Source organism: Hyla sarda, chromosome 11, assembly GCF_029499605.1.
Source record: "Hyla sarda isolate aHylSar1 chromosome 11, aHylSar1.hap1, whole genome shotgun sequence".
NCBI lineage: Eukaryota > Metazoa > Chordata > Amphibia > Anura > Hylidae > Hyla > Hyla sarda.
In genome coordinates, this window is record NC_079199.1 from 22495305 (window position 1) to 22510386 (window position 15082).

General features: G+C 42.7%; 1 protein-coding gene across 3 annotated transcripts in view; it reads right to left on the reverse strand.

Annotated features, from left to right (window-relative positions):
• Window positions 1–15082, reverse strand: part of VPS39 (VPS39 subunit of HOPS complex) — a 44926-nt gene that overhangs the window by 11185 nt on the left and 18659 nt on the right. For 2 of the 3 annotated variants that reach the window (XR_008848647.1, XM_056545148.1), the window contains exons 9-18: window positions 14897–15017; window positions 14259–14379; window positions 12252–12381; window positions 11906–12048; window positions 9348–9491; window positions 7534–7675; window positions 7148–7234; window positions 3979–4052; window positions 1806–1904; window positions 234–333 (exon numbers count right to left, since the gene is read on the reverse strand). Coding sequence is in view for 2 of the 3 variants with exons in the window: in XM_056545148.1 (XP_056401123.1) it covers window positions 234–333; window positions 1806–1904; window positions 3979–4052; window positions 7148–7234; window positions 7534–7675; window positions 9348–9491; window positions 11906–12048; window positions 12252–12381; window positions 14259–14379; window positions 14897–15017 (1161 nt within the window). In the remaining variant the exon portion in view is untranslated. The remainder of the gene's footprint in view (window positions 1–233; window positions 334–1805; window positions 1905–3978; window positions 4053–7147; window positions 7235–7533; window positions 7676–9347; window positions 9492–11905; window positions 12049–12251; window positions 12382–14258; window positions 14380–14896; window positions 15018–15082) is intronic. The other variant, XM_056545149.1, reaches the window with a different exon arrangement.

Genomic DNA, 15082 nt, shown 5'->3' on the forward strand with positions numbered 1-15082 from the left:
GGGGTTGTGGCGTGACGTTACCAGGGCAGTGACGTGATGTCACGACCACAGCCCCAAACCCAGCGTTCGGAACAAAAAGTTCAGAATGCTGGGGTGGCATGAAGGAGATTGCGGGGGATACCCACAATCAGACTCTTATCCCCTACACTTTGGGCAGTGGACAAGATGTCTGGGGGCGGAGTACCCCATTAGCCACCCCCCCCACACACACACACAATTGATAAGCCAAGTACCTATAGCCTGCATGAGAGTCTGCACCTTCTCACAATACAGCTTGATGAGACAGTTGTGAAATTCAGGGCCCTTATCTTCCCATGTGAGGATAATGTGTTCCTGGAAAAACAAAAAACACACGATCACATACAGTTCGACAAGCAAATATCCCTACAGCCGATCGCCATAACTAGAGATGAGCGAACTTACAGTAAATTCGATTCGTCACGAACTTCTCGGCTCGGCAGTTGATGACTTATCCTGCGTAAATTAGTTCAGCTTTCCGGTGCTCCGGTGGGCTGGAAAAGGTGGATACAGTCCTAGGAAAGAGTCTCCTAGGACTGTATCCACCTTTTCCAGCCCACGGGAGCACCTGAAAGCTGAACTAATTTATGCAGGAAAAGTCATCAACTGCCGAGCCGAGAAGTTCGTGACGAATCGAATTTACTGTAAGTTCGCTCATCTCTAGCCATAACCAATGCTTATGTGGATGATTCCATAGAAGTTAATGGAGAGAGAGGTGTCACCTCTTCATTCATTCTCCACTGCAGGTATCAGAGGTCCAGATAGACCCGAATGTAGCTATTTCAGTGTTCCCCCAACTAAGGTGCCTCCAGCTGTTGCAAAACTACAACTCCCAGCATGCCCGGACAGCCTTTGGCTGTCCGGGCATGCTGGGAGTTGTAGTTTTGCAACAGCTGGAGGCACCCTAGTTGGGAAACATTGATCTATTTCTTTGTTCAAGACTATAGAAGCTAAAGCAGCTGAGCAAAGTTGGTGCATTCTGCGGATATGTAAAGGTGGCCATACACCAACAACTGGGGGCCTTTCCTCTTGTTTCCACAAACCTATTCTTCATTATTTGACCGCGGCATCTAAGGGGTTCAGCATCCGAGATCAGAGTTATCTCCATTATTGCCCCCCTGCAGGCAGGTGTTGGCTGGATTACATAGCCGGCACCCAATACATATGGAGCAGGCTTAGATCCCGAGTCCAAGCCATGCCATCCCCATGCACACCTGCTGTACAGGTTATGGGGGTAGTCGACAAGGGGTTAAAGGGGTATTCCACTGGAAATAATGTTTTTTTCTCTCTTTTTAATTATTATTATTTTTTTTTTAATCAACTGGTGCCAGAAAGTGAAACAGATTTGTAAAATTGCTTCTATTTAAAAATTCTAATTCTTTCAGTACTTATCAGCTGCTGTATGCTCCACAGGATGTTTTTTTTTTTTTATTTCCATTCTGTCTAACCACAGTACTCTCTGCTGACACCTCTGTCCATGTCAGGAACTGTCCAGAGTAGAAGCAAATCCCCATAGCGAACCTCTCCTGCTCTGGACAGTTCCTGACATGGACAGAGGTGTCAGCAGAGAGCGCTGTGGTCAGACATAAAGGAAATTCAAAAAGAAAAATTCCTGTGGAGCATACAGCAGCTGATAAGTACTGGAAGGATTAGAATTTTTAAATAGAAGTAATTTACAAATCTGTTTAACTTTCTGGCACCGGTTTTTCCCCCAGCGGAGTACCCCTTTCATCCATTCCTGATTTTAATCCTATAGCTGGAATATAAGGCAAAATTGTGTTCCTTACCAAGTAGGGAATAGCGAGGTCTTTGAAGTTTTCCAATAAAAACTCAAGTACAAGGTCTCTGGGAAGGGTCTCGACTTCTGTGAGGTCCTCGGTAAATATCTGTCACATAAAGTAGTAATAATGTTTACAACAAAAAAAATCTCTCTCCCCTCCCCCATCCCCCCTCGCCCGATATCCAGAATGGGGCCATTGTGCTGTGCTCAAGTATCTTTTAGAATCCAAAAGGTGGGAGACCAATGGTTGGAGGGTAATATGTATACAAACAATAAACCACCAATAGGTAATCATAAAGACCCATTAGTTTCCAACCATTAAATTATTTACAAGACTTTATTAACCTCTTGGGGACGCAGAGCATACCTGTTTGCCCTGCGCCCGCGATCTAACGTGGGGTCACACGGTGACCCCGTGTCATATCGGGTCGGTCCCGGCGGCTAACAGTAGCCGGGATCCGTGGCTAATACCGGACATCACCGATCGCAGTGATGTGCGGCATTAACCCTTTAGACACGGCGATCAAAGTTAAGGTAAAACTGTCAGCTTTCTCCCCCCGTACTAACTGGTAGTGCGGGGGACGCTGATCAGTTTGATGCTTACCGTGCCCAGATCCGCCACGCTGTTCGGCCGTAATCTTCTATTTTCGGTATATATGCTAATGAGGTGCTAAATGGCATCGGCCGGGCTAATTGGCACTCTGACCTCAGTGCCACCTGCCGCAGCGTCGCCCAGCTCATCAATATTCCTCCCTTCTCTCTTCAATACAGAGCGGGGAGAAGAGGGAGAGGCGGAGGGAGGGGAGGAATATTGATGAGCTGGGCGGCGCTGCGACAGGCGCCACTGACATCAGAGTGCCAGTTAGCCGGCCGGTGCCAGTTAGCACCTCATTAGCATATACCGCAAATAGAAGATTACGGCCGAACGGCACTGTGGATCCGGGCACGGTAAGCATCAAACTGATCAGCGTTCCCTGCACTACCAGCCAGTACTGCTGGTTAGTGCGGGGGGAGAAAGCTGACAGTTTTCCTTTAAAAAAAAAAAAGCATTCCCGACAGCTCAGTCGGGCTGATGGGGACCACCGTGGTGAAATTGCAGGGTCTCTATCAGCTGTACGGACACAAGGAGATGTCCCCTACACCCATTATATAATACATGGAGCGACTATAGCCCAATAATTGTACATCCATACAGAAATTTGTAGCACACAGTGTTTTTAAATGTGTGTTTTCCCATTTTTCTTTTTCACTTTTTGGATCTATTAATAGTCTTGTAAATAATTTACTAGTTTAATGGTTGGGAACTAATGGGTCTTTTTGATCACCTATTGGTGGTTTATTGTTTGTTTACTCAAAGTATCTTTGGCAATCCCATAGTCAATGCACAGAGCGCGAGCCAACATACCATTCCATGCAGAAGGGAGCCTCCAGCTGCTGCTAAACTGCAACTCCCAGCATGCCCAGGCAGCTGTTGGCGCTTTTCGGGCATGCTGGGAGTTGTAGTTTTGCAACAGCTGGAGGCACCCTGGTTGGGAAACACTGATCTATCTAAATGTGTTTTCCCATTGTCACCCATGTAACAGGATGATGCTCCATGTCTTTCTAACACGGTGGGCAAAGACTGACAATGATATCCCCATGATCCCATGGATCAAAGCTAAAGTTATTTTATTTAAAGGGGTACTCCACTGGAAAACATTTTTTTTAAATCAACTGGTGCCAGAAAGTTAAACAGATTTGTAAATTACTTCTATTAAAAAATATTAATCCTTCCAGCACTTATCAGCTGCTGTATGCGGCAGAGGAAGTTCTTTTCTTTTTGAATTTCCTTTCTGTCTGACCACAGTGCTCTCTGCTGACACCTCTGTCCATTTTAGGAACTGTCAAGAGTAAGAGCAAATCCCCATAGCAAACATATCTTGTGCTGAACAGTTCCTGACATGGACAGAGGTGTCAGCAGAGAGCACTGTGGTCAGACAGAAAGGAAATTCAAAAAAGAAAAGAACTTCCTCTGGTGCATACAGCAGCTGATAAGTACTGGAAGAATTAAGATTTTTAAATAGAAGTAATTTACAAATCTGTTTAAGTTTCTGGCACCAGTTAATTTAAAAAAAAATTGTTTTCCAATGGAGTACCCCTTTAAACAGCTAATAAAAACTAAACAATGTAACATTTGTTACCTTCAGTCCATCTTCAGGGTGGTATCTCAGGACCCATACACAATACTCAAAAATCAAAGAAATTTTTTCCGCTCCTGAAGAAATCGTGAGATCAACATTATCGTCATGGAAAAGAAAACAAGATTGCTCATTTTGTATATCTCTCTAAAGCTTTTCATCTATCACCTGTCACATGGGCCTTATAAGGAACATTTAAAAAAAAACTTTGGACATAGGGGGGGGGGGGGGGTCTCAGAAATCGGACCGCCAGCAATCAAAGCTACTGACATTCTAAAGTTCTTTTTTTTTAAAGGGAACCTGTCACACTAAAAATACAGCCCAACCTGCAGTTGTCTTGTCAAAGAGCAGGAGAAGCTGAGAAGATGGATAGATAGTTTTGTGGGAAAAGTTCCAGAATACGTTGTAATTTATTCATGTAAATCTCTACTCGTTCTAGGCTAAGTAGTCATGTAGGCGGTCCTACAAGTGTTCATGTCAATCACCGAGCAGGACCGCCCACATAAAGGGGTACTCCGGTGGAAAACTTTTTTTTTTTTTTTTAAATCAACTGGTGCCAGAAAGTTAAAGAGATTTGTAAATTACTTCTATTAAAAAAATCTTAATCCTTTGAGTACTTATTAGCAGCTGAATGCTACAGAGGAGATTCTTTTCTTTTTGGAACACAGAGCTCTCTGCTGATATCATGACCACAGTGCTCTCTGCTGACATCTCTGTCCATTTTAGGAACTTTCCAGAGGAGCATATGTTTGCTATGGGGATTTTCTCCTACACTGGACAGTTCCTAAAATGAACAGAGATGTCAGCAGAGAGCACTGTGCGCGTGATCTCAGCAGAGAGCTCTTTGTTCCAAAAAGAAAATGATTTCTTTTGTAGTATTCAGCAGCTAATAAGTACTGGGAGGATAAAGATTTTTTAAATAGGAGAAATTTACTAATCTGTTTAACTTTCTGGCACCAGTTGATTTAAGTTTGAGTACCCCTTTAAGTACTTTACTCATTCTGGGCTAAGTAGGTAGTAAAGTGGGTGATTGACAGCTCTGTGTATGTATAAGTGGGCATATTGAGAACCGTCAATCACTTGGTAGGACCGCCTACATGACTATGTAGCCCAGAATGAGCAGAGATTTACATGAATAAATGACAAATTATCCTAAAACTTTCCCCTGAAAACTAAATATCAATTCGCTCGGCTCCTTCTGCTCTATAGCATCATGTCTGCAGGTTATACTGCATAGTCAATGTAATAGATTCAAGTAACAAATTGTTTGTCTTCTCCAGATTCCTCATGTTAGCTCCCTCTGCTGGTCAACATTGGGAAATGCATTTTTTTTTATATTTTGAGACAAGTAGAATATTTTTTTAACCCCTTAAGGACCAAGGACGTACTGGTACGTCCTTGGTCCTGCTCCCGTGATATAACGCGGGGTTACACGGTAACCCCGCATCATATCACGGCGGGCCCAGCGTCATAGTGAAGCCGGGACCCGCCGCTAACAGCGCGCAGCGCCGATCGCGGCGCCGCGCGCTATTGACCCTTTAGCCGCGCGCTCAGAGCTGAGCGGAGCCGCGCGTCACAGTCACGCCGGCTCACACGGCCCCGCCTCCAAAACTCACTGCACACATAGGGCTGTTGCCGGAAAGCCTTGTGTGTATAGTGAGCAAGGAATGCGCAGCATATACGCCCTGTGGGAACGCACCCTTAGGTTAAAATTCTCCTATCAGCACAGACACAGGGATACCCGCTGCAGCCCTGTACGCGCAGTGTCTGCCGCCGTGTGTCTGCTGGAGAATATGCAGCGTATTTTGTGCATTGTGAAATCTGCTGCGTAAAGACTATGCGTGATCCTACTCAAACAGAAGATTTTTTTTTGTCATGACATTGCACTGGGGATTAAAACCTCTTAAAGGGGTACTTCGATGGGAAATATTTTTTTTTTTTCCAAATCAACTGGTGCCAGAAAGTTATACAGGTTTGTAAATTACTTCTATCTAAAAATCTTAATCCTTCCAGGACTTATCAGCTGCTGTATACTACAGAGGAAGTTCTTTTTGAAGTTCCTTTCTTCTGACCACAGTGCTCTCTGCTGACACCTCTGGCCATGTCAGGAACTGTCCAGAGCAGGAGAGGTTTGCTATGAGGATTTTCTCCTGCTCTGGACAGTTCCTGACATGGACAGAGGTGTCAGCAGAGAGCGCTGTGGTCAGACAGAAAAGAACTACACAACTTCCCCTGTAATATACAGCAGCTGATAAGTACTGGAAGGATTAAGATTTTAAAATAGAAGTACTTTCCAAATTTGTTTCGGTTTCTAGAATCAATTGATTAAAAAAAATAAAATAAATTGTTTTCCACTGGAGTAGCCCTTTAAAGGGGTTATCCAGGAAAAAACTTTTTTTTATATATCAACTGGCTCCAGAAAGTTAAACAGATTTGTAAATTAATTCTATTAAAAAAATCTTAATCCTTTCAGTACTTATGAGATTCTGAAGTTAAGGTTGTTCTTTTCTGTCTAAGTGCTCTCTGATGACATGTGTCTCGGGAAACGCCCAGTTTAGAAGAGGTTTGCTATGGGGATTTGCTTAAACTGGGCGGTTCCCAAGACAGGTGTCATCAGAGAGCACTTAGAAAAGAACAACCTTAACTTCAGAAGCTCATAAGTACTGAAAGTATTAAGATTTTTTTAATAGAAGTCATTTACAAATCTGTTCAACTTTCTGGAGCCAGTTGATTATATATATATATATATATATATGTTTTTTTCCTGGATAACCCCTTTAAATTCTATATCCGAAAGGTCAACAAATTTTTATTGTCTAATACTAGAGATGAGCGAACTTACAGTAAAATTCGATTCGTCACGAACTTCTCGGCTCGGCAGTTGATGGCTTTTCCTGCATAAATTAGTTCAGCTTTCAGGTGCTCCCGTGGGCTGGAAAAGGTGGATACAGTCCTAGGAGACTCTTTCCTAGGACTGTATACACCTTTTCCAGCCCACCGGAGCACCGAAAAGCTGAACTAATTTATGAAGGAAAAGTCAGCAACCGAGCCGAGAAGTTCGTGACGAATCGAATTTACTGTAGGTTCGCTCATCTCTATCTAATACAACAAAAACATACAAACGACAAAACCACGACACTGATCTACACGGGGCGCAGGTTTTAGAACTCACCTAATCTTTGCAGGTACTGGACCGTTCTTTCGTGACCTTTTAAAGGGGAATTGGCTTTTTTCGACTGGTCAACAAGAACCATGAGAGCTGTGGAAAAATAAATAAATAAAAAAAAACACTTGATCAGGATACGAAGTATAACAATCACAATGATGTTTATGGATTTGGCGAATCTCTTTCGTCGGTGTTTACCAAACAGGGTGACTCCAGCTGTTGCAAAAACTACAACTCCCAGCAGGCCCGGACAGCCAACGGCTGTCTGGGCCTGCTGGGAGCTGTGGTTTTGCAACAGCTGGAGATACGCTGTTTGGAAAACACCGCTCTACAATGTCAACATACGTACCCCAAGTAACTGTTTAGTGCAACAACTGTATTTATGGCTTTACCTTTTTCATGGAGGCCTTTCTTCTCATAGAGGATGATGAGCTCGCTGTACTTGTGCGCCTTTTTTAGCACGTGCTCACTCTCTTCCACATGGCAATGGTTGTTCTCTAACCGCAGCAGCGGCGCCACCAGAGCAACATTAGTCTAATGAAGGAACATTACAATGCACGGTCAAGGTTGACGTATAGGAGACCATTTATCTTTATTTAACAGAAACATACGAAATGTGAAAATATAGGACCCCATTGTGTTAAAGGGGTACTCCCCTGGAAAACATTTATTATTTTCTTTTTTAGAAAAAAGCCAGTAAGTTAAACAGATTTGTAAATTACTTCTATTTAAAAATCTTAATCCTTCCAGTACTTATCAGCTGCTGTATGCTCCACAGGAAGTTCTTTTCTTTTTGAATTTCCTTTCTGCCTGACCCCAGAGGTTTGTTATGGGGATTTTCTTCTACTCTGGACAGTTCCTAAAATGGACAGAGATGTCAGCAGAGAGCACTGTGGTCAGGCCGAAATTTTTTTTTAAAAAGAAAAGAACTTCCTGTGGAGCATACAGCAGCTGAAAAGTACTGTAAGGGTTAAGATTTTTAAATAGAAGCAATTTACAAATCTGTTTAACTTTCTGGAGTACCCTGGGAAGGGGGGGCAGCTATGGAGCGGGATTTTGACGTCATCCAGCTCTGAACCGCGCGGCCCCCAGCTGGAATCAACAGCCAAGGGCCGCAGTTAATAGCCTGCAGCGGCGATCTCCCCCTGTGAGGCTATTAACCCTTTAGATCCTGCGATCAAAGCTGATCTAAAATAAAACAAATGTGGTATCGCCGCATGCGTAAATGTCTGACTTATTAAAATATAATGTTTATTAAACCGCACGGTAAACGGCATAAACGTAATAAAATACCAAAGTCCAGAATTGCGGATTTTTGGTCACTTCATATAGCAGAAAATATATCCATAAAAAGTGTTAAAAACTACAGATCACGCACAGAAAAATGAGCCCTGATGTAGCCTTTTTTGCGGAAAAATAAAAAAAGTTATAGGGGTCAGAAGGGGACAATTTTAAGCCTACTAATTTTCTTAAAAAAAGTTTTTTATATATATATATTTTTTTCACTAGTAAAATAAAACAAAACCTGTATAAATTGGGTATCTTTGGAATCGTATGGACCTACAGAAGATAAAGTGTCATTTTTACCAAAAAGTGCACTCCGTAATTTTAAGCGTTATGGGTAATATTTTTTTTTTTATTCTAATTTTCCATTTCGCTATCTAGATTATAAAATAATCCAGAAATCCTGCAGTTTTCACTCTCCCCACTAGGCCTAATAATAAGCAGAGACCTTTAGACTATGTTCACACTATGGAATGTCCGCGCGGAGAATCTCTGTGCGGACGTTCCACATAAACATGCCGGCGCTAGCACCACAAGGGAATGCGCAATCTCATAGACAGCTATGCATTCCATGCGGAGTCTGCGGAAAGAATGAACATGTTCATTCTCTCTGTGGACGCAGAAAACGGAATTTTAAATGATGGAATCATCTGGCACGGAAATTCCACCGAGTGCACAGCGCAGCAGAATCCCATTGAATTCAAAGGAACTCTGCTGCAGCGGAATTTCCATGCCGGACTCCAATGTGGAATTCGGCAGGAAAAGTCCCATGTGTCAACATGGCCTTAATATTTTTTGGTATTATTTTTCTTAATTGGTGAACACTTCTCTGGTGATACAAATAAAGGTTAAAAGAACTGAATCATCATATATATATATATATATATATATATATATATATATATATATATATGTAACTTACATGCAGGTAACACTTAAGCAGAGTGGTGTCTATAATCTGCAGAAGCTTCTTTTTGGATTTGATGGTCGGGGTTCCTTCCATAAGAGGGGAGGTCGTAGAATGGTGATCAGTGTTGTTCAGCTTCTTAACTAGGTGACTTCTTTTCTGTCAGTTTATTAAGAAATAAGACCAGAAATGTATTTACAATTAAACCTTTTTGAGACAACGAAATTGCACAAAAGACGTTTTTAATTTATTTATTAGGATGGAAAGAAAAGTAGTGTACACATTGCAGGTTAAAGTATTCAATGCAGTAAAACACGTACACATATAAATACACAAAAACATCCTTAAAGGGGTTATCCAGGAAAAAACTTTTTTTTTTATATATCAACTGGCTCCAGAAAGTTAAACAGATTTGTAAATTACTTCTATTAAAAAAACTTAATCCTTTCAGTACTTATGAGCTTCTGAAGTTTAGGTTGTTCTTTTCTGTCTAAGTAATCTCTGATGACACGTGTCTCGGGAACCGCCCAGTTTAGAAGAGGTTTGCTATGGGAATTTGCTTCTAAACTGGGCGTTTCCCGAGACACGTGTCATCAGAGAGCACTTAGACAGAAAGGAACAACTCAACTTCAGAAGCTCATAAGTACTGAAAGGATTAAGAAAGGATTTTTTAATAGAAGTAATTTACAAATCTGTTTATGGAACCAGTTGATATATAAAAAAAAAAGTTTTTTCTTGGAATACCCCTTTAACCACTTCCCTTCCCAGCATGTATGGGTATGTCCTGGGAAGGGGGAAGCAGCTACGAAGTGGGATTGTGACGTCATCCCACTCCGTACCGCACGGCCCATGGCTGGAATCAACAGTCAGGGGCTGCAGCTAGTAGGTTGCAGTGGGGATCCCAGCTGCGAGGCTATTAACCCTTTAGATCCCACGATCAAAGCTGGTCACAGGACCTAAAGCCGGCAACTCAATGTTGCTATGGGGACCACTGTGGGGCAATCGCGCAGACCTGATCAACTTAACTGGCGGAAGATTATCCTCTGTGCCATCGGATCTTCGTGTTGCTTTGGCAGGCTAGAGCAACAGACAACACCGACCAATGCTGTGTAATAGCACACCATTGATCAGTGTTCGGAATCAAAAGATGCCATGTAATAGTCCTATGGGGACTAAAAAACTAAAAAATAAATAAAAAAAACGTGAAAAGAAAAAAAAGGAGTAAATGTGTATAACCCCCTCCCCCTAAAAAAAAAAAAAAGTTTGAATCACTCCCTTTTGCCCATTTTATAAATAAAATAAAGTAAAAAAATATATATTAAAAAAAAAACATATGTGGTCTCTAGAATGAGGGGTGGTCATTTAAAAGGGGGCCACAGTATATTGCAAATTGGTTGAAGAAAAATCTAGCAATTCTTCACTTAAAAGGGAATGTGTCTTTAGAAAAAGACCTAATTGTTTACACAATTTTTAAGAATTTTGGGTAATTTCATTTTCCTAATTTTCCATTTTACTATGCATATTTTTAAATAATCTTAAAAATCTTGCAGTTTTTACTCTGGCCACTAGGCCTAAAACTAAGCTAAGACTATTTGTTCTGTACAGATCTCTTCCCAGCACTCTCTACTATTATCACAGACAGGATTACATAGGTAAGACAATAGGTGATGTTCACAGCTTGGCCTTTCCCTCCCTGTGGAATTACCTCTGCAAAAGTCACAGAGAATTCCCAGAAACCTTTACCATTCATGCAAATTGCAAACAGCTGAAGTTTTTTTTGCTTCTGATAACATATAGCTCCGAAGGATAGAGGACAAGTTATAGATTATTAGGGGTGTCCAACCTCTAAGACCACCCGCGATCTCCTGTACAGGGCCACGGCAGTCGACAGGAAGTGCCATAATGTCCCCAGAAGGAAGCCGTGGCAGACACGCCCCCTCCATGTATCTCTATGGGATACATAGGGGGGGGGGGGGATAAGGAGCACGTGTAGGCTGCCTCGTCATGCTGGGGACGGACACGTTAGGTTGGCAGTATAGTCCCCCACATTAGGTGCAGTACGGCTCCCCCACATTAGGTGCAGTATAGATCCCCCACATTAGGTGCAGTATAGATCCCCCACAGAAATACAGACTCCAGCCATACAGTGTATGGCTGGAGGCTGTATGCCTGTGTTCTGCCCCACGTGCTCCGACCACCACTCCTCCGACCCCTGCGTGCGCCACCTTCCCGGCGGCCCCTGCTTTTTTAAAGTAAACGCGGTGCCTCCGAGAGCGCATACCTGTGTCCCGAAAACATCTTTCGGGACACAGGGATGTCCCAGGCAGCGGCGGGCCGGATAAATGTCCTCGGCGGGCCACATGTGGCTCGTAGTTTGAGGACCCCTGCCCTATCCTTTGGATAGGGGATAAGATGTCTTGGAGCCGGAGTACCCCTTTAAGGCCACATGTAGTTCCCCATGTGGCTGAAACTATGTCCTCATGTGGCGGCCAGTGAATGCACGATGTTACTGCATTCAGTATAGGTGTAAATATAGGAGGATCTGGTCTTCATCTTATGGACTGATTTCTCACCTGGGTCAAATAATCTATGAGAGCAAGGTTGGCCTTTTCCAGTTCGGGTCCTGACAGCACCGGCACCGGATTAGGGTACTGCAGTTGTTTCTTGTAGTCTGAGGGCAGCAAATCTGGGTACATCCCAATAACATGAGTTGGATCTGAAAAATATGAAACAAAGTTTACTCTACAGGTTAAGAGCCTTTTTTGGTGTAGAAAAAAAATGCAGAAATGTTGCGCAAAAATCTGTGATTTTGGCTAAAATGACTTTGGTACACACTTTTGGTTTTTCACTTTGCAGTGGTTGACAATTTATACCTTTTCCAGTAAAAAAAAAAACCCCAATGCATAAAGAATGTCTTACCAGTACCAAGCTTGGCAAACACCTGCATTGACTCATCAAAACGTTTCTGGCAAAAAAGGTTGAAGGCATACAAGTTCTGAATGTGATGGATCTGCTGGCGCTTTTCACTGTCGGCATCATCTTTCATCTTCTGCCAAAAACAAAATTAACAGTAATTCAAAGTTTCAAAGCAAATAACTACTTATATACAAAAGTGATGTATGCAGAACATTTCTACATTTCTGTCCCAGACCGCACCACCTCTCTAAACTGTAGTTCTTTGCCTTTACCACAAGGTACTTGTTATGCCTTCTTCTGGATCAACGCATCAAAGGAGAATAGGTTCATATAGATGGAAATATGTCCTTCTCCAACCCAACACGTTCGCTCAGTACAATCACTAAAGTATAAGTCCAAAGCTGCTCTCCTGCCCGTTCTGCACAGAGATGAAGCCGACACTGGTTGGTATAGTTGCAGAGGCAACCGTACGTCGCCCAGCAAGTTCCGTGCACGAGTCCCGTTCATCAGAAAAAGTAACATGAACTTACTGGGCTTAATGTCTAGCATCAGCTGCTTCTCTGCGAGTGAATACTGTGTAGGAGAGCAGCCTTAGACTTACATTTTAAGGAGCCTTTTCTATCTGGAGGGCAGCATCATTAATGGCTAGAAAAAGCTCTCCCAAAAGACATCTGCTAGGAATTGTAATGTCAGGATAAGTGGTCTTTAATAATACGGCTCCCAAGGGTGCCTAAGCTGGCAGGAGAACGCAGGAAGAAGAGGTGCCGAGTGGATACAAACGAGTGCTGTGAACAGCGCTTATAACTACTTTGCCCACTCTTCTAAATGTTGAGTTTTTGCAGGGCGCAGAACAGTAACTTTAAGTGAAGTTCAGGACTTTAGGTGCCTCCCGCGTGCACCGTAGCTCCTTTTTTCAGGGCAGGCAGCATCACTATACCAGACTGCCTGCTGGAAAAGGGGAGACGCTGCAGGGAGGATGGAAGAGGGGTCCTTCTATTACTGGGAATAAAATGACTACTGAATGCCAAACAACACTAATTCTATAGGATGAACTAGTCTTATAATACTACAGGGGGACCCAATACTACTACAAAAGGGGGGGCTTACTACGGGGGGGGGGGGGCGGCTAATAATACTATAAGGGGGGTAATACTACAGGGGGACCCAATACTACTACAAAAGGGGGGGGCTTACTACGGGGGGGGGCTAATAATACTATAAGGGGGTAATACTACAGGGGGACCCAATACTACTACAAGGGGGCCCCCTAATAACACTACAAGGGGGCCCCCTAATAACACTACAAGGGGGCCCCCTAATAACACTACAAGGGGGCCCCCTAATAACACTACAAGGGGGCCCCCTAATAACACTACAAGGGGGCCCCCTAATAACACTACAAGGGGGCCCCCTAATAACACTACAAGGGGGCCCCCTAATAACACTACAAGGGGGCCCCCTAATAACACTACAAGGGGCCCTAATAACTACTATATGAATGCTGCAATGGTTAGATAGACATATGTTGTGACTATAGAGAGGCTAGGGAAAATCCTGATACACTGAGGGAGTAGTGAACTGAAAAAAGTTTGAAAACCACTGTTGAATGCACAAGGGCATAAAATTAAAAAAATTTTGTGTCCTTTTATATTGGGTAAGTAATAGAATGATCGTTGAGAAATGAAAAACTACCAGTATAAAAAAGAGGATTTTTTGTACTTAACATAAAATCCTTTTTTCTAAGCGTTTATTGGGGACACAGAAACCATGGTATAGGCTGCTGCCACTAGGCGGCAGCACCCTATACCCATAGTTCCTGTGTCCCCCAATGAAGCAACAAAAAAAAGGGTTTTACTGTGATATATAGTGCGGACAATATCTATCTTGGATGATTATATGTGACCGATGAACTAATAACCAATTTCTAATTTTAGCTTATTGTGTGGGCATAAGTAGTCCACAACATGAAATGACAAAATCCACATCCGGACCATAATTCCAGGCACCTACCGCCAACTGTAAGGCCAGCTCAAACTGCTTGTCCTGAAGTAGCTGCTGTATTTGTGTTGCGATGGACACCGGAACCAACCTCCAAACAAAGTGATTACTGGCTACATATACAATGTTTGGGCTAAAGAGAAGAAAAAATACATAAATATATATATCCTATGTATGGAGACTGAAAACGCAAACTAGAGAAATGCAAGGAGCTTTTTTTTTTTATTTGTTTATTTTTTATAAAAAACAACGTTTTTGTCTTGACCAAAGCTATCTGAGATATACTAGAATAGTGGTCTCAAAGTGTGGCACTCCAGCTGTTGCAAAACTACAACTCCCAGCATGCCCGAACAGCTGTTGACTGTTCAGGCATGCTGGGAGTTGTAGTTTTGCAACAGCTGGAGGTGCCCCGGTTTGCATACACTGATTTAACCTTTTTGCCTTCAGTAGAGTTGTACCTATCCCATAGCACAATCCCTATTGAATTATGGAAAAAATAACATTTCAAACAAACTTATATAAAGTAATGAGAATGTTCAGATGCCAAACAGAAGAATACACTTGTGGTCTCGGGCTCTCGGACCCCACAGTCTACAATACAGCTCACAGCTTGTAACATCAAAGTTCTTGAATTTCAAGTAATTTCTTACCCTCCGGATGTGATAAACCGAGGCCGCTGCAGCTCAATACTTTGCACCAAGAGGCGGGGCTCGAACGTTCGCACCTCCACGTACCTTGGCAGGACGGCAATGATATAAGGAGGCTGATGTTCTGTTAGGTAGAAACACAATGATTTTTATTATTCTTCAGTGCAGAAAAAAAATACATATTAAGTG